At 57.0% G+C, this 20,914-nt stretch overlaps 1 protein-coding gene and 2 pseudogenes across 1 annotated transcript; all 3 read left to right on the top strand.

Annotated features, from left to right (window-relative positions):
- Nucleotides 1–10,982: 10,982 nt before the first annotated feature.
- Nucleotides 10,983–13,784, top strand: LOC126646214 (class II histocompatibility antigen, B-L beta chain-like; annotated as a pseudogene).
- A 675-nt stretch (nucleotides 13,785–14,459) lies between these two features.
- LOC126646213 (class II histocompatibility antigen, B-L beta chain-like) lies at nucleotides 14,460–17,456 on the top strand (annotated as a pseudogene).
- Nucleotides 17,457–17,889: 433 nt separating this feature from the next.
- On the top strand, nucleotides 17,890–20,309 carry LOC126646215 (class II histocompatibility antigen, B-L beta chain-like; the record flags this gene model as incomplete). The annotated part of the gene is made up of 4 exons (XM_050327416.1): nucleotides 17,890–17,974; nucleotides 18,471–18,740; nucleotides 19,461–19,763; nucleotides 20,239–20,309. Coding segments are annotated over exons 1-4 (729 nt in total), but the record flags the coding sequence as incomplete, so codon positions are not given.
- Nucleotides 20,310–20,914: the final 605 nt, after the last annotated feature.

The raw sequence follows: 20,914 nt of genomic DNA, 5'->3' as shown, positions 1-20,914 counted from the left end.
CTTGTCGTCCGCCCCCATCAGCACCCTCGTCCTGGAGAGATGGGGCCACTGAGCACTGGGAGAGCCCAGCCTGGAGACATCCCCATGCTCATCAGTTCCCTCTGATGCTCTCCCTGCCCTGCACTCCCTGCTGTCCCCGTGTCTCTGCCCCCTAACCTGAGTGGGACCAACCCCACCCCCAGCTCCCCTTTGGGTTCAGCCCGCTTGGGGCAGTGCTCAAGGGCTGTGCTGCCATTGCCCTGCTCTGCTTTGCTCAGCCCCTGCTCTCTGCTCACACACAGCCCTGTGTAACTTCACAGAATCACACCCAGTATTCCAAGTTGGAAGGGACCCACAAGGATCATCGAGTCCAACTCCTGAGCCTTCCCTGGACCATCCCCCAGAGTCACACCACGTGCCCAGGAGTATCATCCAAACGCTTCTTGTACTTGCACCAAGCCAGTGGTGCTGAACCCCCACTCTGCACCTCCTGCTCCCAGACAGCAGCATCTCCAGCCTCTGGGTAAGGGAGAGGGGATGCAGCCATCACCTAAGTTATCCCAAACAGGGCATTCCCGTCCAACCTTGATGTCTGCCTCACCTCTCTGGGAGGATCTGTGGGCATGTGCTGGGAATTCCTGGAGGAGCTGCCATTCCTGGAGGAGTTGCATTTCTGCTGTTCCTCCCCCTGTCCTGGCTTTAGCTCTCCTGAAGGAAACATTTGCTTGGAAAGGCCTCAAAACACCCCCAGGTCCTTCTCCATGAAATACCCCAGCTCCCAATTTTGTGAAATCCTCTGGTGCAGGCAGGGAAGGTGTCCACACAAATTCTCTGAGAGGGGCAGAGGTAAATGTGAAGAACCTGCAAGATCTCTGGGTTGTAAACAAAGTATGAATTTGCACCTCTCCCAATTTAAAGAAACACAAGTGTTTGGCTAAGGAGGATGAGTTATGAGGAAGACCAAACTCCTCCCTCTTACCAAGTGTAAATCCGAAATTAAGAGGTTCCAAGTATGAAGAGAAAGTATAGAGAAGGGAAAAATAACAACCCTTTAATAAAAGATATTTGTGCATTTGCAGAACAATGGAAGAACACAAAACCAACCAAATAATCCTGTACCAAAAATCCCTCTCAAGAAAGGGAAGAGTCCGTGATTCCTCGCTTTTTGGCGCAATTCCAATTAGGGTCAGCAGGGACCGCTGTTGGATCACCGGAGGAGCAGAGACTGCAGGGGCTCCCTGACAAGGGCGATTTTCGCCCCACACACCGAGAAGGGGAAGGGAAACAGGATGTTTCTACCGCATCCAACCCTAACCCTAACCCTAACCCTAACCCTAACCCTAACCTTAACCCTAACCTTAACCCTAACCCTAACCCTAACCCTAACCCTGACCCTGACCCTAACCCTAACTCTATCCCTTACTCTAACTCAGATGTTACCTAAAACCTAACCCTAATCTAACTCTTACCCCTAACCCTAACATTAACTCCTAACCCCTAACTCAAACCCTAAAACCTAAGCCTAAATGTAAGTTTAAACCTAACACTAAACCCTAACCCCCTAACCCTAACCCTAAACCTTAACCCAAAAAAACCTCTAAACCCTAAACCCTAACCCTAAACACAAACCCTAAACCCTAAACCCTAAACTCTAAACCTAACCCTAAAATCTAAGCCTATGCCTAACCCTAACCCTAACCCTAAACCCTTACCCTAAACCAAACCCTAAACCCTAACCCTAACCCTAATGAAAGGGACATTGTTGACATCATTGGGGACGAGTGTCATCACAGGCAATTGGTGAAAATAAAGATACAACTGTGATGTCACAGGAACATTGGTGACACCACATGGGACACCAGTGGCATCACAAGTACATGGTTCACATCAAAGAGACATCAGTGACAGCATTAGGGATATTGATGACATCACAGGGCAAAGTGGTGTCAGGGGACATCCAGGGACATGGGTGACATCATTGGGTACCAGTGACATCAGAGGACTGTTGAAAACAAAGAGACAAGCACAAGGAAATCAGTGACAACACAGGGGTCTGGTGACATCACAAGGATATCACGGGGACAAGGTACCACCTCTAGTTACAGTGGTGACACCACGAGGACAGCTGTGACATCATTTAGGAACCAATGAAATCACAGTGGGCTGGTTAAAAAAAGGTGACAGTTGTGATGTCAAAGGGACATCAGTGACATGAAAGGGGTCTGATGACATTGCAGGGACATGGGTGACATCACTGAGGACCAGTGACATCACAGGTGACTGGTGAAAACAAAGGGACAGTTGTGATATCACAGTGACATCGGTGACATCAATGGGGACATTGGTGACTTCACAAGGACAAGGGTGACATTACAGAGACAGCAGTGACAACATTGGGGACACAGGGGACAGTGGTGACATCCTTGGGGACATTGGTGGTATCAGTGGGGACCAGTGACATCCCAGGAGACTGGTGACAAGAAAGGGACAGCTGCGATTTCACAGGGACATCACTGACATTAAAGGGGTCTGGTGACATTACAGGGACATCGGTGACATCATGGAGACATGTTGCCACCACTAGGGACAGTAGTGACATCACAGAGACAGCAGTGACACCACTGGGGACCAGTGACATCACAGGGGACTGGTGACAATAATGGGAAGCCGTGATGTCACAGGGACATTGGTGACATCACAGGGGACATTGGTGACTGCACAAGGCCAGGGGTGACATCACAGTGACCCCAGTGACATCATCGGGAACATTGGTTCCATAACAGTGGTGACATCACAGAGACAGCAGGGACCTCATTGAAGACCAGTGACATCACAGGGGACTGTTTACAGCAATGGGAAAGCCGTGATGTCACAGGGACATTGGTGACATCACAAGGGGTGGAGGTGACAACACAGAGACACCAGTGATATCATTGGTGACATTGGTGACATCACAGGGGACAGTGGTGACATCACAGAGGAACCTGTGAAATCGTAGGCGATTGTTGCCAACAAAGGGAAAGCCGTGATGTCACAGGGACATCGGTGACATCACAGGGACATCGGTGACTTCACAGGAACATGGTGCTACCGTAGGGGACAGTGGTGACATCACAGATACAGTAATGGTGTCATTGGGGACCAGAACTATCACTGGGGACTGGTGACAACAAAGGGAAAGCTGTGATGTCACAGGGACATCGGTGACATCACAGGGGACAGTGGTGACATTACAGGGACAGCAGAGACATCATTGTGGAGTAGTGACATCACAGAAGACTGGTGAAAACAAAGGGGCACCCGTGATCTCCCAAGGACATCAGTGACATCATTGGGGACATCGGTGACTTCACAAGGACAGGAGTGACATCACAGAGACACCAGTGACATCACAGTGAACAGCGGTGACATCACTGGGGACAGAGGGACCACCTCTGGGACATAAGTGACATCACAGGGGACAGTGGTGACACCCGTGAGGACAGCAGTGACATCACTGGAGACCCGTGACATAACAGGGACATCAGTGACATCACAGGGACAGTGAGGACATCATTGGGGACCAGTTACATTTCAGTGACATAGGTGCCCCCCACAGGACATGGGTGACACCCTGGGGACAGCGGTGACGTTGCAGGGGACAGTGGTAACACCCGTGGGGACAGCAGTGACATCAATAAACACACATGACATCACAGGGAGAGCAGTTATGTCACAGGGACTTTGGTGACATCATTGGAGACATTGGTGACATCACAGGGGTCTGGTGCCATCACTGGGGACAGCAGTGAAGTCACTGTAGATCAGTGACATCACAGGTTTCTGGTGGCTGCTGCCATTGTCCCAGCTCTTGGACTGGTTGGTCAATGAACAAAGTGGGACTATTTTAAATTTCTTTGTCCAACGTAATTGGGTCTTTCTCCCACTATGGACAGAGTCCCACTCCAAAGCAAAACTCTTTTGACTTTCCTGAGCTAGGGGTAGACAGAAAAAGGCATCTTTTAAATCTAACACAGTGAATCCAATCAAATTATCTCTCAATTTTGTTAGAAGTGTATAGGGATTTGCTACCATGGGGTACAAGGTTTTAGTTATCTCATTTATTCCCCTTAAATCCTGAACTAGTCTGTAAGTTCCACTTGGTTTCTTAACTGGGAGAATTGGGGTGTTAAAGTCTGATTCACACTCTATTAGAAGTCCCAACTTCAAAAAGTTTTCACTTCCTTTCACTACCTTTCAATTCCTTTTCTGTCTTCTAACCTCAATGGATATTGTTTCCTGACTGCTGGCTTTGCTCCTGGTAATAATTCTATCTGAATAGGAGTTGCCTTTTTTGATTTAAAGGGTACATCTGTACCCCATACCAAGGAATAGACTCCATCTAAAATTTGACTGATATTTTGATTGGTTTGCTCTGGCTTTACGCAGCTCAGGACCGAACTCAGGACTGCTATTAGTTGTTCGTTTACCTGAAATTCGTGTTTACCTTTTTCAAACTTAATCACAGTTCCCAGGTTTTCCAACAAATCTCTACCCAACAGAGGCTTTGGGGAATTAGGCAGATCTAAAAATTGATGAATTCCCATTTTTCCCAACTTTGTATTGGAGGCTTTCAGAAAGAAAGATTTTCTGATTGGCCTGGTACTCCCACAACTTGAACAAATTTATCACTTTCAGGCACTAGTTCTTGGTTTGGAACTGAAAATGTGGTTCCAGTGTTGATCCAAAAGTCTAATTCTTTTTCACCTTCCCCTTGCTCCATTTTAACCAGTGGGTCTGCTAGGGAATGACTCACCGGTCCCCTCATTCCCTGGTCTGATGAGCGATGACAGCTCCTCCTGGGTTCCCATTTGCCAATGTGGGGCAATCCCATTTCCAGTGTCCCTCCTGCATGCAATGGGCACATTGATTTTGTCCCACTCTTGCTTGTTGAAAAGGTGAGTCCCCTCTTCCTCACATTGCCTGCCCTCTGCCACCACCCCTAATATTTGAATTCCGAATTAAAGCAGCAACCACAACCTTCGTAAGATTTCTATCTTGTCTTTTCTCCCTGTTGTTGGGCACTTTCCAGGCTTCATTCGTTACCACTCTAAATCTTTATTGGAAGGATAATCAATTTTCTGTAACCTTTTTCTAATATCAGGGTTACTTTGTCCTGTTAACAACCCCACCAGTTTTTATTTACCTGTCTCTGATGACCGATCCAGGGTAGAGTATTTTCTCCTGGCAGCTCTAAGTCTGTCTAAGAATGCCGTGGGGGTCTCGTCCCATCCTTGCCTTACATCGTACAAGGCAGCCCAATTCACTGCTTTAGGTGTAGCATTCCACAATCCCACCTGGACCAACCTTCTGTACTGTTCTAGTAACTTCTACTGGCCCGGCTCGTTTGGGTCCCAGTTAGGTTTTTGCACTGGAAAAATATTATCTATGTCTCCCCTTACAACATTTCTTGCAATCTGCCCTTCCACATGATTTCTTGTTGCTTTTATTATTGCTGTTTTTCTGTTTCTGTCAATTCTGAGATAATCAAGTTGATATCTGACCAATCTATGCCCTGATTTTTCACAATTCATTCAGATCTCTTACCCATCTTTTCAGGATTTTCCCTAAACAGTTTTGCTTCCTCCCTCCAGCTGTTCAAATCACTCACTGAAAACGGCACTTTCACTTTTGTTGGAGTGCCTGCAGCTGTTATTATCGGTCTTAAAGGGGCAACAGTTTGGTTGCTCTCAGCTCTAGCTTTTGTTCTACCCCCAGTCTTGCCCCAGCTTTCTGTCCCATGGTCCGACCCCAATGTGTACTACTCACCCCCTCTTGGGGGTCCTCCCTACTCTCTGCTATACTTTCAGTGTCTGTCACATCTAATCCCAATTCCTGGGGGCTGTCAGGTCTCTGCCTAACAGGCTCTGGTCTCCAATTCACCCTACTGGGGGTTGGCTGGAGTTCCTAAGGGTCTATAATTCTCTCCTCATCACTATCTCTTTTTCCCAACTTAAGACACTGCTGTCCAACACTACAAGGTTCACAGTAGCACTTCTTAGGCTAATGATTTTTCTGACTGTAACAGGGTGAGTTCGAAAGGATGCTGAGATTGAAAACCAAGACACTGCTCAAAGCTCCACAATAAACCCAATATTTATTACAGAAAGTGGCCAAGTAAACAGGAACCTGAGAGACAGGAAAGGAGAGACTAGAGATAAACTAAGCCCTCAGTGAAACCCCCACTCACTCAGGTGTGTTTTACGAGGTTGTCTTACCCACCCCAGGATAACCAGAATTCCCCACAGCAGAGGTTGCATCCTCGGAGGGTCAGCAGGCTCACAAAGATAGCGGTGTCTCCACAAAAGGCAACGTTGTCCTTCCTGTGAAGCTTGAGAGCCCCGAGCAAGAGTCACCTGCATTTTTATCCACTTAGCCAGTGATGTCTCCCTGGGCCGGTGTGGTAGCACCGCCCAGCCAGAGGCCCTCGGTCCCTCCCCCGTTCTGTGAGTGCCCCCCTTCAGCCATGCGAGAGACCGTGGGGATTCCCCTCGCACTTGCGCTGTTTCACTCAAGGGCTCTGATCTATTTGGGTCCGGGGGCTTTACTTCATCTTCTCCTCTTCAGTTTCTCCTTCAAATGTCCTCTACAGACAACCAGCCAATCACAGAACACCAATTAAAACAGTTTACACAAGAAATTCTCTCTCCAAGGATGAAGCTCCCATTTATCAGTGGACTTGGCAGGCAAAGAACAAAACTTTTGCAGGTGGCTGGGCCTAACACAGACCAAAAAATATCAACAATCCCTGATACACCTGCCCTGATTTCTGTGTTGAAGATGCTTCTTCAGCCCTTCTCTGGAGCTGCAGGGGCAGTGCCTGTGTGCAGAGCTGGAGGAAGAGACTCCCAGCACAGCAGCACAGCCAGGGACAAGGGCACTTGTTCTTTCCACATCTCGGCTTTGGGAAAGGTTGGGGAAGGTTGAGAAAGGTGTTAACAGGGTGGTTTTGCCTGAGGTGTTAAACATGGGAGCGGGTCTATCTTCCCAATTCCCAAGAGAAGAGATGGCAGAAAGCTGCCCTGCAGGTTGTATTTGAAGGAAGAGGAAAAGAGACCGAGGGTAAGGGGTTTCTTTCCTGGAGGGCAGGGCTGTCGTTCGCTTGCAGGAGCCCGCGCTGGAATTGTCAGTCCGACTGCCAAATTGGAATCTGGACAAAGATTCCTGCCAGACAAAGGTGGCAGGACAGAAAGCTCTTGCTGCCCATGGAGTGCCCAGGGTGGCCCACCAACTGCACCTGAAACCCGAAGGTTACAGGCTTTCTTTCCTGGGGAAAGGCCGTGACTTCCCAAAGAGTCCCACTGGCAGATGGGTGGGGCTGCACTGTGGGGGTGTGGGGTGTTGGTTCTTTGGTTTCCAGGGGCTATTCCAGAATGGAGAGGATGGGCTGGGACATCACTAAAGGGGCACATGGGTGGGGCTGCATTCTGACCTGGTGGGGTGTTGGTTCTTTGGTTGCCAAGGGCTATTCCGGAATGGAGAGGGTAGGCTGTGACATCACAAAAGGGCCTCAAGCACATGGGTTGGTTTAGTGGGTTGACCCTGGCTGGATTTCAAACACCCACTAAAAGCTGCTCCCTCCCTCTGCAACTCCACAGAGGAGAGGAAAAAAACAGCTGAGGATTCCTGAGTAGAGATAAGGGTGGGGAGAAAGTCACTTACTAATGGGCAAAACAGACTCAAAGTAGGGATAGTACTTAAATTTATTACTGACAGGATAAAAGCCAAAGAGTGAGAAATAAAACAGTCTGAAAAACACCTTCCCCCACCCCTCTCTTCCTTCTCAGCTCTCCCTCCTCCCCCCAGCGGTGCAGGGGGACGGGAATGGGGGTTACAGTCAGTTGTTGTTTCTGTCACTGCTCAGGGAGAGGAGTTGGATCCTTCCCTGCTCCCGTGGGGTCCCTCCCACGGGAGACAGTCCTGGATGGACCTCTCCAGTGAGTCCATTCCTCGGGCAGCAGCTCTTCCCACCCTGCTGTCCCGTGGGTCCCTCCTCCATGGGGTCAGTCCTTCAGGGATGAGCTGACCCGGCGTGGGTCCCCCACAGGGGCCACGAGTCCTGCTGGGAAAAATCTGCTCCAGCCTGGGCTTCCCTCTGCACAGGCTGCAGGTCCCTGCCAGGACCTGCTCCATCCTGGGCCTGCCCCGGGGTCACAGCCTCCTTCCTGCATCCCCCTGCTCCAGGCGTGGGAGCCTGCCCACGTGCTCCAGGGCTGCAGGGTCTCTGCACCCCAATGCTCCCCCAGGGGCTGTGGGGCCTCAGCTCTGGCACCTGGAGTACCTCCTGCTCCTCTTTCTGCACCGCCCTTGGGGTCTGCATTGCTGTTCCCACATTCCCACTCCGCTCTTCCCTGGCTGCAATTCCTTCTGGCCCTAAATCTGTTATCCCAGAGCTGTTCCTGTTGCTCCTGATGGGCTCGGCCTTGGCCAGAGGCAGCAAGTCCATCCTGGAGCAGCTGGCATTGGCTCCACGGGGCAGGGGAAGCTTCTGGCAGCTCCCAACAGAAGCCACCCCTGGAGCCCCCCCACTACCAAAACCCACCCACAGAAACCCCTGACACCCAGTGACTTCCACTTGCCCCAGGATGGTCCCAGTTCCCATCAGTGTGATCCCAGTCACTCCCAGTTCATGCCAGTTGCCTCCAGCACGCAGTCTTTCACTCTCAGTTACTCCCAGTTGCTTCCAGTATGATCCCAGTTGCTTCAAGAATCTTCCCAGTTGACTTCCAGCACGGCCTCACTGGCTCCCAGTTCCCCCCTGCATAGTTCCAGTCACTCCCAGTTTGATCCTGGTCCCTTACAGTCACTCCCACTATGATCCCAGTCACTCCCAGTCACTCCCAATAGGATCCCAGTTGCCCCCAAGGTGGTCTCAGTTGCTCCCAGCACCCCCAGGATGGTTCCTTTCCCTCTCAGAGTCTCCCAGTCTGAGTCCAGTATGGCCCCAGGCACTTTTGGGCACTCCCTGGATGATGCCATTTGCCCCCTGCAGGGCCCCAGTTGCTCCCAGTATGATCCCAGTATGATTCCAGTCATCCCCAATATGACCCCAGGAACTTCCAGACACTTTCAGCAGGAAGCCAGTTTGTTCCCACTCATCCCCAGTATGGCTGCAGTCCCTCCCACACATTCCCAGTATTATTGCAGTCACTCCCAGTAAGACCCCAGCAGGACCTCAGGAGGGGCCCAGCTACTCCCACTATGATCCCAGTTGCTCCCAGCATGGTTCCAGTTGCTCCCCTTCACCCCTACTATGGTTCCAGTCACTCCCAGAACAATCCCAGTCAATCCCAACCCCTCCCAGTATATCCCAGTGGCCTCCAGCCTACTCCTAGTCAGTCCCAGCATGATCCCAGTCTCTCCTAGTAGGATCCAAGTCACTCCCTGCATGGTCCCAGTTGCTCCCAGTCACCCGACTGTAGTTCCAGTCTCTCCCAATCCCTCCCAGTATGACTCCAGTATGATCCCAGTGACACCCTCTATGGTGGCACTCACAGCCAGGATGAACCCAGACATTCCCTGTCACTCCCAGTATAAAGCCATTTGCCCCCAGCAGGGTCCCACTTGCTCCCACTCACCCACTACAGTTCCAGTCCCTCCCAGTAGGATCCCTGTCACATCCAGTCTCTCCCAGTATATCCCAATCAACCTCAGCATGATCCCAGTCAGTCCCAGTATGTTCCCAGTCACCCCTGGTCTCTCCCAGTATATCCCAGTTGCCCCTAGTGTGGTTCCACTCACTCCCAGTTTCTCCCAGTAGCTTCCAGTATGATCCCAGGTGTTCATAGGCACTCCCAGTCACCCCTAGTGTGGTCCTAGTCGCTCCCAATATGATCCCAGTCACCTTCACTGTGGTCCCAGTTGCTCCCAAGATGATCCCAGTTGTGCCCAGCATGGTCCAACTTGCTCCCAGTTCCTCCCAGTGGGATCCTAAGAGCTCCCAGTTACCCCTAGCATAGAACCAGCTGCTCCCAGTATGATCCTAGTCTGATCCCAGTATGGCCCCAGTAGGGGCCTAGCTGCTCCCAGTACGATCCCAGTTGCCCCAGTTCTGGTCCTGCTAGGTCTAGTCCAGCTCTGGGTGTATCCCGGTGTCCCCCCTGCCCCCCCAGCCCGCTGTCACCCCCTTTTCTCTGCCCACAGAGCTCCTGAGCCGCTGGCGGCCACAGCCCCTCCCCATGGCCTCGGGCCCAGCAGGGACCCCCCAGTCCATCCCCACCCGCAGTTTGGGGGGGGGTCATGTGTCCCCCTGGCCCTGCTTTTGTTCTCACACCAGCTGCCTGCTGCTCCCAGTAAAGCTTCCCAGTTCTCCCCAGTCCTGCTCATTGGGGGCAGTGGAGGGTGGCTCCGAAAATCCTGGGAACAGGCGGGCTTGGGCAACGTCAGCCCCCCTAAAATCCCACGTATCCAGGGCACCACAAAGCCAAACGCCAGGAATCCGGGACACCCCAAAACCCACCTTGGACCCCGCAGGCCACGGGCAGGGCCAGCAGCAGCAGCAGCCAATGGGAGCGAGCGAAGCTGATGCGTCATCAGTTCCGGGCAGATCCGGCTAAAACTGAGCTTTCACCGAGCTCAGCCAATCAGAGAACACCCTCCACTCGATTTTGGGAACCTATCGGAGCTCCGGGGCAGCCGGATCGCAGTTTTGGGGTTGAGCAGAGCTGCGGGACCCCTGGACGCCCATTTTTGGGTTCCCCTGAGCTCCCACTTTCCCTGCACCCCACGGAGCCCTGAGAAACCCCAACCCCCGGGGCTGCAGCGCCCGAGTGGCCTCAGCCAATCATAAAGCGGCCTTGCGGACCAATCAGAGTGTGCGATGCTGATGACTCATCAGTTGCTGGGAAGACAATCCGCTAGACGGGTCCCCAACTTTGCTCTCAGCCAATCAGAGCGCGTCCAAAACCCCCAAAAAAGCCCTGCCCGGCTGTTTTTGGGCTGTCAACCCCTGCCCGGCGCTGGGGATGGAGCGTGTGCGGAGAACTGGGGCCGTACTGCTGGTACTGGTAGTACTGGTGGTGCTGGGAGCCCCCCCGGCTGCGGGCGAAGAGCTCTCGGGTGAGCAGGGGTAGGGGTGGGGGCGGCGGGAATAGGGAGAGAAAAGAGGGGATGGGAACCCCAAAAGTGAGTACGAGGGGGGTTGGAACCCTCGGAATTAGTGGGAGGGGAGTGGGAGCCCCAAACTGAGCGTGGGAGGGTCTGAGGATTGTGGGGACGGTGGGAGAGGGGGAAAAGGAGGGTGGGAAAGCAGGAAGAGGGGTGTCATGGGGGTCCCTCGGTGTCCCCCATCACTAAAGCCCTGCAGAGGTTCCCTGGGGCTCGGCGGAGAGTGGGGGGTTCGGATCCGCACTGGGGGTCCCCAACCCCCTGTCCATCCCCGGGGGGTGATGGGGGGGTTCCCCCCCAGCTAAGAGCCGGTACTGCTGTGGCCGTGGGGCAGAGAGGGGTGGGAAAGGGGAGTCCGGGGTAGCCCCCTGAGCTGCAAACCTGCTGGCACGGGCTGGGGAATGATGGGGGGGGGGACGGGGCACCTCCTGACCCGTGTCCTGCACACACAGGGGCGTTCCAGAAGTTGAAAAAGTCCGAGTGTCACTTCATCAACGGCACCGAGCGGGTGAGGTTGGTGGTGAGGCACATCTACAACCGGCAGCAGTTCGCCCACTTCGACAGCGATGTGGGGATCTTTGTGGGGGACACCCCGTTTGGGGAGTTCCAGGCCAGATACTGGAACAGTAAACAGGAAACGCTGGAGTACCTGCGGGCTGCGGTGGACAGGTACTGCCGGCACAACTACAGGGTGTCCACCCCGTTCAGTGTGAACCGTAGAGGTGAGCACGGGGCAGAGCGGGTCCCCTCGGGAATTTTCCTGCCCCGAGAATGACCCTGGAGCCCCTGAAACCCTCCCTGGGAATCACCCCTGACGCCTCAGCCCTCCCTGTGCCCATCCTCGTGGCCTTGTGCCCCCTCCCAGTGCCCCCGAATCCATCCCAGTCTCTCCCAGTGTCCCCCAGTCCATCCAGGTCTCTTCCAGTGCCCCAAATCCATTCTTTTCCATTCCACTTTTTCCCACTGCCCCTCAATGCACACCAGTCTCTCCCAGTGCACCCTCGCATTTCCACCCCGCTGCTGCCACCCCTCAGCCAATCAGAACGCAACTCTCCGATGACTCATCAGTTGCTTGGCAGATCCACAGAGCAGAGTTCCCTCTGCAGGACTCAGCCGCCCAGGCCCGCTCGGGTCCTTCCCAGTGCGTTCCCAGTCCCTCCCAGTCATTCCCAGACCCTCTCACTCCATTCCCAGTCATTCTCAGTTCTCTCCCAGATCTCCCAACTCTCTCCCCAGTGACCCCCACCCCATCCCATCCCATCCCATCCCATCCCATCCCATCCCATCCCATCCCATCCCATCCCATCCTGAACCCATGCCGCATCCCGCCTCCCATGCGCCATCCCATCCCATCCCATCCCATCCCATCTCTATCCCATCCCATCCCAGTCCCATCCCACTGCCATCCAAACGCTTACCAATGCCCTACACAACCCTCTCCTGCCTCCAATCCCAGTGTCCCTCAGCTCAGCTCTCACAGTGTCTCCCCAGCTCAGCCCAGTGTCTCCCCATCTCTCCCAGTGCCCCCAGCGTGTCCATCTCGCTGGTGCCGCCAAGCTCCCAGTCCGGCCCCGGCCGCCTGCTCTGCTCCGTGATGGATTTCTATCCTGCCCGGTGCAGGTGAGGTGGTTCCAGGATGGGCAGGAGCTGCCGGAGCACGTGGTGGCCACCGACGTGGTCCCCAACGGGGACTGGACCTACCAGGTGCTGGTGATGCTGGAAATCCCTCCCCAGCGTGGGGTCACCTACACCTGCCAGGTGGAGCACGTCAGCCTGGAGCACCCCCTCAGCCGGCACTGGGGTACGGTCCGGCCCCCCCAGCATGGGGGGACACTGGTAGGGGGGGCAGGGGTCTGGGGGAGCACTGGGGACACTGGGAGGCACTTTGGGAGGCAATGGAGAGGCTGAGGAGGAGGTGTCGGGGTCCTTGGAGGGCTGAGAGGGGCTTTGGGGAGTCCTTGGGGTAACTGGGAGGGAGTTTGGGGAGCCTGGGTTGGATGGGAGGGAGGCGGAGGAAAGGCTTGGAGTGACTGGGAGTGGGTTAGAGAAGTGCTGTGGGGTTGGAAAGGGACTGGGAGGTGTTATGGGTTGTCCTGGGGGTGATGGGAGGGGGGTTGGAGGGTCCTAAAGGGGATGGGAGGGGCTTTGTGAGATCCCCAAGGGGCTGGGAAGGGACTGGCAGGAGGTTTCAGGGGGTGCTGGGTGGGCTGGGGGAGACCAGGACGGGGTTTTGGGGGGTCCCGGGTGGTCTCTGGGAGGTTTTGGGTGGTCCTGACCCACCCGGCTCCCCCCAGAGATGCCACAGGACACCGTCCACAGCAAGATCCTGGTGGGGGTCGGGGGCTTCGTGTTGGGCTTCGTCTTCCTGGCGCTGGGGCTCGGCTTCTACCTGTGGGAGAAGGTAAAGGAGGGTCCCTGGGGATCGTGTCCCCCTTCCCCAGACCGTGTGTTCCCCCCCTGCCCCCCTAGGCTGCTGTCACCCCCTTTTCTCCCTCCACAGAGCTCCTGAACTGGCGGTGGCTGCAGCCCCTCCCCGTGGCCTCGGGTCCAGCCGGGACCCCCCAGTCCATCCCCGCCCGGAGTTTGGGGGGATCGTGTGTCTCCCCGACCCTGATTTTGCTCTCACACCAGCCGCCTGCTTCTCCCAGTGCTCCCAGTAAAGCTTCCCAGTTCTCTGCAGTCCTGCCTACTGGGAGATATTGGGGGGGGGAAGGTCCGAAAATGCTGGGAATGGGGGGTTTGGACAACGTCAGGCCCCCAAAATCCCACGTATCCAGGGCAAAACAAACCGCAGCCCCAGCAATTCGGGACTCCCGAAAACCCACCTTGGATCCCCCAAGCCACGGGCAGAGTCAGCCCAAGCAGTAGCAGCCAATGGGAGCACATTTGCGTCCTTAGTTGCTGGGCAGACCCGGCCCAAACTGAGCCTTCACCGAGATCAGCCAATCAGAGAACGCCCTCCACTCGGTTTTGGGAACACGTCGGAGCTCTGGGTCAGCCGGATCGCCGTTTTCGGGATCAGGAAAGCTGCGGGACCCCTGGACGCCCATTTGTGGGTTACCCTGAGCTCCCACTTCCCCGCACCCTAAGGACCCCCCAGAATCCCCCACCCTCGGGGATGCTGCTCCCCCAAAAGTCCTCAGCCAATCATAGAGCACCGACGCGGACTGTGGCTGATCAGAGCGGCCTCACTGATGACTCATCAGTTGCCGGGAAGACGCGATGCAAAACAGGCCCCCAACTTTGCGCTCAGCCAATCAGAGCGTCTCCAAAACAGCCTCAAAACGGCCCCACCCGGCTGGTATTGCGGTGTCAGCCCCTGCCCGGCGCTGGGGATGGAACGTGGGCGGGAAGCTGGGGCCGTACTGGTGGTACTGGTGGTGCTGGGAGTCCCCCCGGCTACGGGCGAGGAGCTCTCGGGTGAGCGGGGGGGGCGGGAAGGGAGGAAAGAGGAGAGAAAAGAGGGGTGGGAGCCCCAAAAGTGAGTGCGAGGGGGTTGGAACCCCCGGAATTAGTGGGAGGGGGGTGGGAACCCCAAACTGAGCAAGGTGGGGGTCTGGGGATTGGGGGGACAGTGGGAAAGGGGTGGGAGAGGGGGAAAAGAGGGGTGGGAGAGCAGGAAGAGGGGTGCCGTGGGGGTCCCTCTGTGTCCCCCATCACTAAAGCCCTGCAGCGGTTCCCTGGGGCTCTGGGGTAGGGTCAGATTCGCACTGGGAAGTCCCCAACCCCTCTGTCCATCCCTGGGGGGCTGATGGGGGGGTTCCCCCCCAGCCAAGAGCCGGTGCTGCGGCGGCCGTGGGGCAGAGGGGGGTGGGAAAGGGGGTCCAGGGTGGCCCCCTGAGCTCCCAACCTGCTGTGGGGGGATAGAGGATGATGGGGGGAATGGGGACGGGGCACCTCCTGACCCGTGTCCTGCACACACAGGGGTGTTCCAGTTTCTAGCAAAGTCTGAGTGTCACTTCATCAACGGCACCGAGCGGGTGAGGTTCGTGGAGAGGCTCATCTACAACCGGCAGCAGTTCGTCCACTTCGACAGCGATGTGGGGGTCTATGTGGGGGACACCCCGTATGGGGAGAAGGTGGCCAGGCACTGGAACAGCCAACAGGAATGGCTGGAGTACCAACGGGCTGAGGTGGACACGGTCTGCCGGCACAACTACGAGGTGTCCACCCTGTTCCTTGGAACCGTAGAGGTGAGCGTGGGGCAGAGCGGGTCCCCTCGGGAATTCCCCTGTCCCGAGAACGACCCTGGAGCCCCTCAAACCCTCCCTGGGAATCCCCCAGACCCCTCAGCCCTCCCTGTGCCCATCCCCGTGGCCTTGTGCCCCTCCCAGTGCCCCCAATCCATCCCAGTCTCTCCCAGTGCCCCCATTCCATTCGATCCATCCCAGTTTTTCCCAGTGTCCCCCAGTCCATCCCAGTCTCTCCCAGTGCCCCCCACTTTTCCACCCCTCTGGTGCCACCGCTTTCCCTTCAGCCAATCAGAGCGCGTCTCTCTGATGACTCATCAGTAGCTGGGCAGATCCGCAGTGCAGAGTTCCCTCTCCAGGACTCAGCCTCCCAGTCCCTCTCGGGTCCTTCCCAGTCCATCCCAGTCATTCCCAGTCCTTCACAGTCCCTCTCACTCCACTCCCAGTAGTTCTCAGTTCACTCCCCCGTCTCCTAACTCTCTCCCCAGTGACCCTCCCAGCCTATCCCCTTCTGCCTCAGTCTACTCCCAGTTCCTCCCAGTGTAATCCCAGTCCGTCCCACTGCCACCCAAACCCCTACAAATGTCCTACAAGCCCTCCGCCCTCTCTCTCAGTGAACCCCCCCAGATCAACCCAGTGTCTCTCCCGTCTCTCCCAGTGCCCCAACGTGTCCATCTCGCTGGTGCCGTCGAGCTCCCAGCCCGGCCCCAGCCCCTGCTCTGCTCCGTGATGGATTTCTACCCTGCCCGGTGCAGGTGAGGTGGTTCCAGGATGGGCAGGAGCTGCCGGAGCACGTGGTGGCCACCGACGTGGTCCCCAACGGGGACTGGACCTACCAGGTGCTGGTGATACTGGAAATCTCCCCCCGGCGCGGGGTCACCTACACCTGCCAGGTGGAGCACGTCAGCCTGGAGCACCCCCTCAGCCGGCACTGGGGTACGGCCCGGCCCCCCCAGCATGGGGGGACACTGGCAGGGGGGCCAGGGGTCTGGGGGAGCACTGGGGACACTGGGAGGCACTTTGGGGGGCAATGGAGAGGCTGAGGAGGAGGTTGGGGGGTCCTGGGAGGGCTGAGAGGGGCTGTGGGGAGTCGTGGGGGAGACTGGGAGGGAGTTTGGGGGAGCCTGGGAGGGATGGGAGGGAGGTTGGGGAGGGGCTTGGGGTGACCGGGATGGGGTTGGGGAAGTTCTAGGTGGGCTGGGAAGGGACTGGGAGAGGTTCAGGGGATGTCCTGGGGGTGATGGGAGGGGGTTGGAGGGTCCCAAAGGGGATGGGAGAGACTTTGTGGATCCCCGAGGGGCTGGGAAGGGACAGGCAGGAGGTTTCAGGGAGTGCTGTGTGGGCTGGGGGAGACCAGGACAGGGTTTGTGAGGTCCTGGGTGGTCTCTCAGATGTTTTGGGGGTCCTGACCCCCCCGGCTCCCCCCAGAGATGCCACAGGACACTCTCCGCAGCAAGATCCTGGTAGGGGTCGGGGGCTTCATTTTGGGTTTCGTTTTCCTGACGCTGGGGCTCGGCTTCTACCTGCGGGAGAAGGTAAAGGGGGGTCCCTGGGGGTCGTGTCCCCCTCTTCCCCAGAGCGCCCCACCCTTCTCTCACACCCTTTTCTCTCATCCACAGATCTCCTGAGCTGGTGGCGGCCGCAGCCCCTCCCCGTGGCCTCGGGCCCAGCCGGGACCCCCTAATCCATCCCCGCCCGGAGTTTGGGGGGTCGTGTGTCCCCCCGGCCCTGCTTTTGTTCTCACACCAGCCCCCTGCTCCCAATGCTCCCAGTAAAGCTTCCCAGTTCTCTGCAGTCCTGCTTATTGGAGGACAATGAGGGGGCTGAAAAAATACTTGAAACTGGGGATTTGGCTACTCCAAGACCCAAAAAAGCCTGGAGAAAGGTGGTTTGGTCACATCCAGAGCCCTAATATCCTGGGAACGGGGATGGGGGAGGGGGTTAGGCACTCCCAGACCCACAAAATCCAGGGAACGGAAGGTGATTGGCACTCAGGGCTACTCAGAAGCTCACTTCCCCGTATTCAGGTCACCTGAAACTCCAATCCCCGAAATCCGGGACCCCCCAAAAACCCACCCTGGTGACCCCAAGCTGCGGGCAGGGTCAGCCCCAGCAGCAGCCAATGGGAACCAGCGCTTCTGACGTGTCATCAGTTGCCGGGCAGACCCGGTCCAAACTGAGCCCCCACCGAGATCAGCCAATCGACTCGTTTGGGGGGCATATCGGAGCTCCGGGACACCTGGATCGCCGTTTTTGGGTTCAGAAGAGCTGCGGGACCTCTGGATGCACGTTTTTGCGTACCACTGGGTTCCCACCTCCCCCGCACCCCACGGACCCCCTAGAACCCCCCACACCTGGGGCTATAGCGCCTTGAACGGCCTCAGCCAATCAGGAAGCGCTCTTGAAGCCCTCGGCTAATCAGAGCACGTCTCTCTGATGACTCATCAGTTGCCGGGAGGACGCGACGAAAAACGGGCCCCAACTTTACCCTCAGCCAATCAGAGCGCGGCCAAAACAGCCCAAAACGGCCCCGCCCGGCTGATTTTGGGGCATCAGCACCTGCCTGGCGCTGGAGATGGAGCGTGTGCGGGGAGCTGGGGCCGTACTGGTGGTACTGGTGGTGCTGGGAGCACCCCCGGTTGCGGGCGAGGAGCTCTCGGGTGAGCGGGGGGGGCGGGAAGGGGGAAAGAGGAGAGAAAAGAAGGGGTGGAAGCTCTAAAAGTGAGTGCGAGGGGGGTTGGAACCCCCGAAATTAGTGGGAGGGGGGTGGGAGCCCCAAACTGAGCGCCGGGGGGTCTGGGGATTGGAGGGACGATGGGAAAGGGGTGGGAGAGGGGGAAAAGGGAGGTGAGAGAGCAGGAAGAGAGGTGCCATGGGGGTTCCTCTGTGTCCCCCATCACTGGAGCCCTGCAGCGGTTCCCTGGGGCTCTGGGGGGCGTCAGATCCGCACTGGGGTCCCCAACCCCCCTGTCCATCCCCGGGGGGCTGATTGGGGGGGTTCCCCGCCCAGCCAAGAGCCGGTGCTGCGGTGGTCGTGGGGCAGAGGAGGGTGGGAAAGGGGGGATCCGCGGTGGTTCCCTGAGCTCCCAACCTGCTAAGGGGGGGGGCGGGAGGATGATGGGGGGGGCACCCCCTGACCCGTGTCTGCACACACAGGGGTGTTCCAGGAGTTCTCTACCAGCGAGTGTCACTTCATCAATGGCACCGAGCGGGTGAGGTACCTGGAGAGGCACATCTACAACCGGCAGCAGTACGTGCACTTCGACAGCGATGTGGGGCTCTTTGTGGGGCACATCCCGTATGGAGAGATCCAGGTCAGGCACTGGAACAGCCAACAGGACGTGCTGGAGCACAGACGGGCTGCAGTGGACTGGTTCTGCCGGAAAAACTACGAGGTGTTCACTCCGTTCCTTGGGAACCGCAGAGGTGAGTGCAGGGCAGAGCGGGTCCCCTTGGCAATTCCCCGCCCTGGGAATGACCCTGGAGCCCCTGAAACCCTCCCTGGGAATCACCCCAGACCTCTCAGCCCTCCCTGTGCCCATCCCCATGGCCTTTTGCCCCATCCCAGTTCCTCCCAGTCCATCCCAGTCTCTCCCAGTGCCTCCCAGTCCATCCCAGTCTCTCCCAGTGCCCCCCAGTCCATCCAGGTCTCTTCCAGTGCCCCAAATCCATTCTTGTCAATTCCACTTCTTCCCACTGCCCCCAATGCACCCCAGTCTCTCCCAGTGCCCCCCCTCATCTCCACCCCGCTGCTGCCACCGCTCTCCCTCCCCTCAGCCAATCAGAGCGCGTCTCTGCCATGACTCATCAGTTGCTTGGCAGATCCACAGCGCAGAGTTCCCTCTCCAGGACTCCGCCTCCCAGTCTCGCTCGGGTCCTTCCCAGTGCGTTCCCAGTCCCTCCCAGTCATTCCCAGACCCTCTCACTCCATTCCCAGTCGTTCTCAGTTCTCTCCCACATCTCCCACCTCCCTCCCCAGTGACCCCCCAGCCCATCGCCTTCTACCCCAGTCCATTACCAGTCCCTCCCACTGCCACCCAAACGCCTACCAATGCCCTACAAACCCTCTCCCCTCTCTCCCAACGTCCCCCAGCTCAGCCCAGTGTCTCCCCCGTCTCTCCCAGTCCCCCCCCCAGCTCAGCCCAGTGTCTCCCCCGTCTCTCCCTCTGCCCCCCAGCGTGTCCATCTCGCTGGTGCCGCCAAGCTCCCAGCCCGGCCCTGGCCGCCTGCTCTGCTCCGTGATGGATTTCTACCCTGCGCCGGTGCAGGTGAGGTGGTTCCAGGATGGGCAGGAGCTGCCGGAGCACGTGGTGGCCACCGACGTGGTCCCCAACGGGGACTGGACCTACCAGGTGCTGGTGATGCTGGAAATCCCCCCCCGGTGCGGGGTCACCTACACCTGCCAGGTGGAGCACGTCAGCCTGGAGCACCCCCTCAGCCGGCACTGGGGTACGGCCCGGCCCCCCCAGCATGGGGGGACACTGGCAGGGGGGTCGGGGGTCTGAAGATGCACTGGGGACACTGGAAGGCACTTTAAGAGGCAATAGGGAGACTGAGGAGGAGGTTGGGGTGTCCTGGGAGGGCTGAGAGGGGCTGTGGGGAGTCCTGGGGGCAACTGAGAGGGAGTTTGGGGGAGCCTGAGTGGGATGGGAGGGAGGCTGTGGGGGGCTTGGAGGGGTTTGGGGAAGTTCGTGGGGGGGAACTGGGAAGGGACTGAGAAGGGTTCAGGAGTGTCGCGGGGGTGATGGGAGGGGGGGTGGAGGGTTCTAAGGAGGATGGGAGGGGCTTTGTGGGATCCCGGAGGGGCTGGGAAGGGGTTTCAGAGGGTCCTGGGTGGGCTGGGGGAGACCAGGATGGGGTTTGTGAGGTCCTGGGTGGTCTCTGGGAGGTTTTGGGGGTCCTGATCCTCCCCGGCTCTCCCCAGAGATGCCACAGGACACCGTCCACAGCAAGATCCTGGTGGGTGTCAGGGGCTTCGTGCTGGTCCCCAATGATGTCAGCCATGTCCCTTTGATGTCACCCCTGTCTTTGTGAAATCACCGATGTCCCCTGTGATGTCACTGATTTCCCTGTGATACCACGCCTGTCCCTTTGTTTTCGACAGTCCCTCGTGATTTCACTGGTACCCAGTGATATCACCCATGTCCCTGTGATGTCACCACTGTCTCCTCTGATGTCACCACTGTCCCCAATGATGTCACTGCTGTCTCTGTGATGTCACCAACGACCTGTGATGTCAGTGGTCTCATGTGATGTCACTGCTGTCCTCATGGGTGTCACCACTGTTTTCTGTGATGTCACTGCTGTCCCCAGGGTGGTCCCTGTGTCCTCAATGATGTCACAACTGTCCCTATGATGTCACCGCTGTCTACTGTGATGTCACTGGTGTCTCTGTGATGTCATTCCTGTCATTGTGAAGTCACTGCTGTCCCCTCTGATGTCACTGATGTCCATGTGACATCACAGCTACCACTTTGTTGTCACTAGTGCCCTCTGATGTCACTGACCCCCAATGATATCACTGCTGTCTCTGTGATGTCACCTCTCTCCCCAGCAGTACCACCATGTTCCTGTGATGTCACTGGTGTCTCTGTGTTTTC

Source organism: Myiozetetes cayanensis, unplaced genomic scaffold (assembly GCF_022539395.1).
Source record: "Myiozetetes cayanensis isolate MyiCay16 unplaced genomic scaffold, myiCay2020 scf330, whole genome shotgun sequence".
Classification (NCBI taxonomy): Eukaryota; Metazoa; Chordata; class Aves; order Passeriformes; family Tyrannidae; genus Myiozetetes; species Myiozetetes cayanensis.
This window is presented reverse-complemented; position numbering and strand designations above follow the sequence as displayed.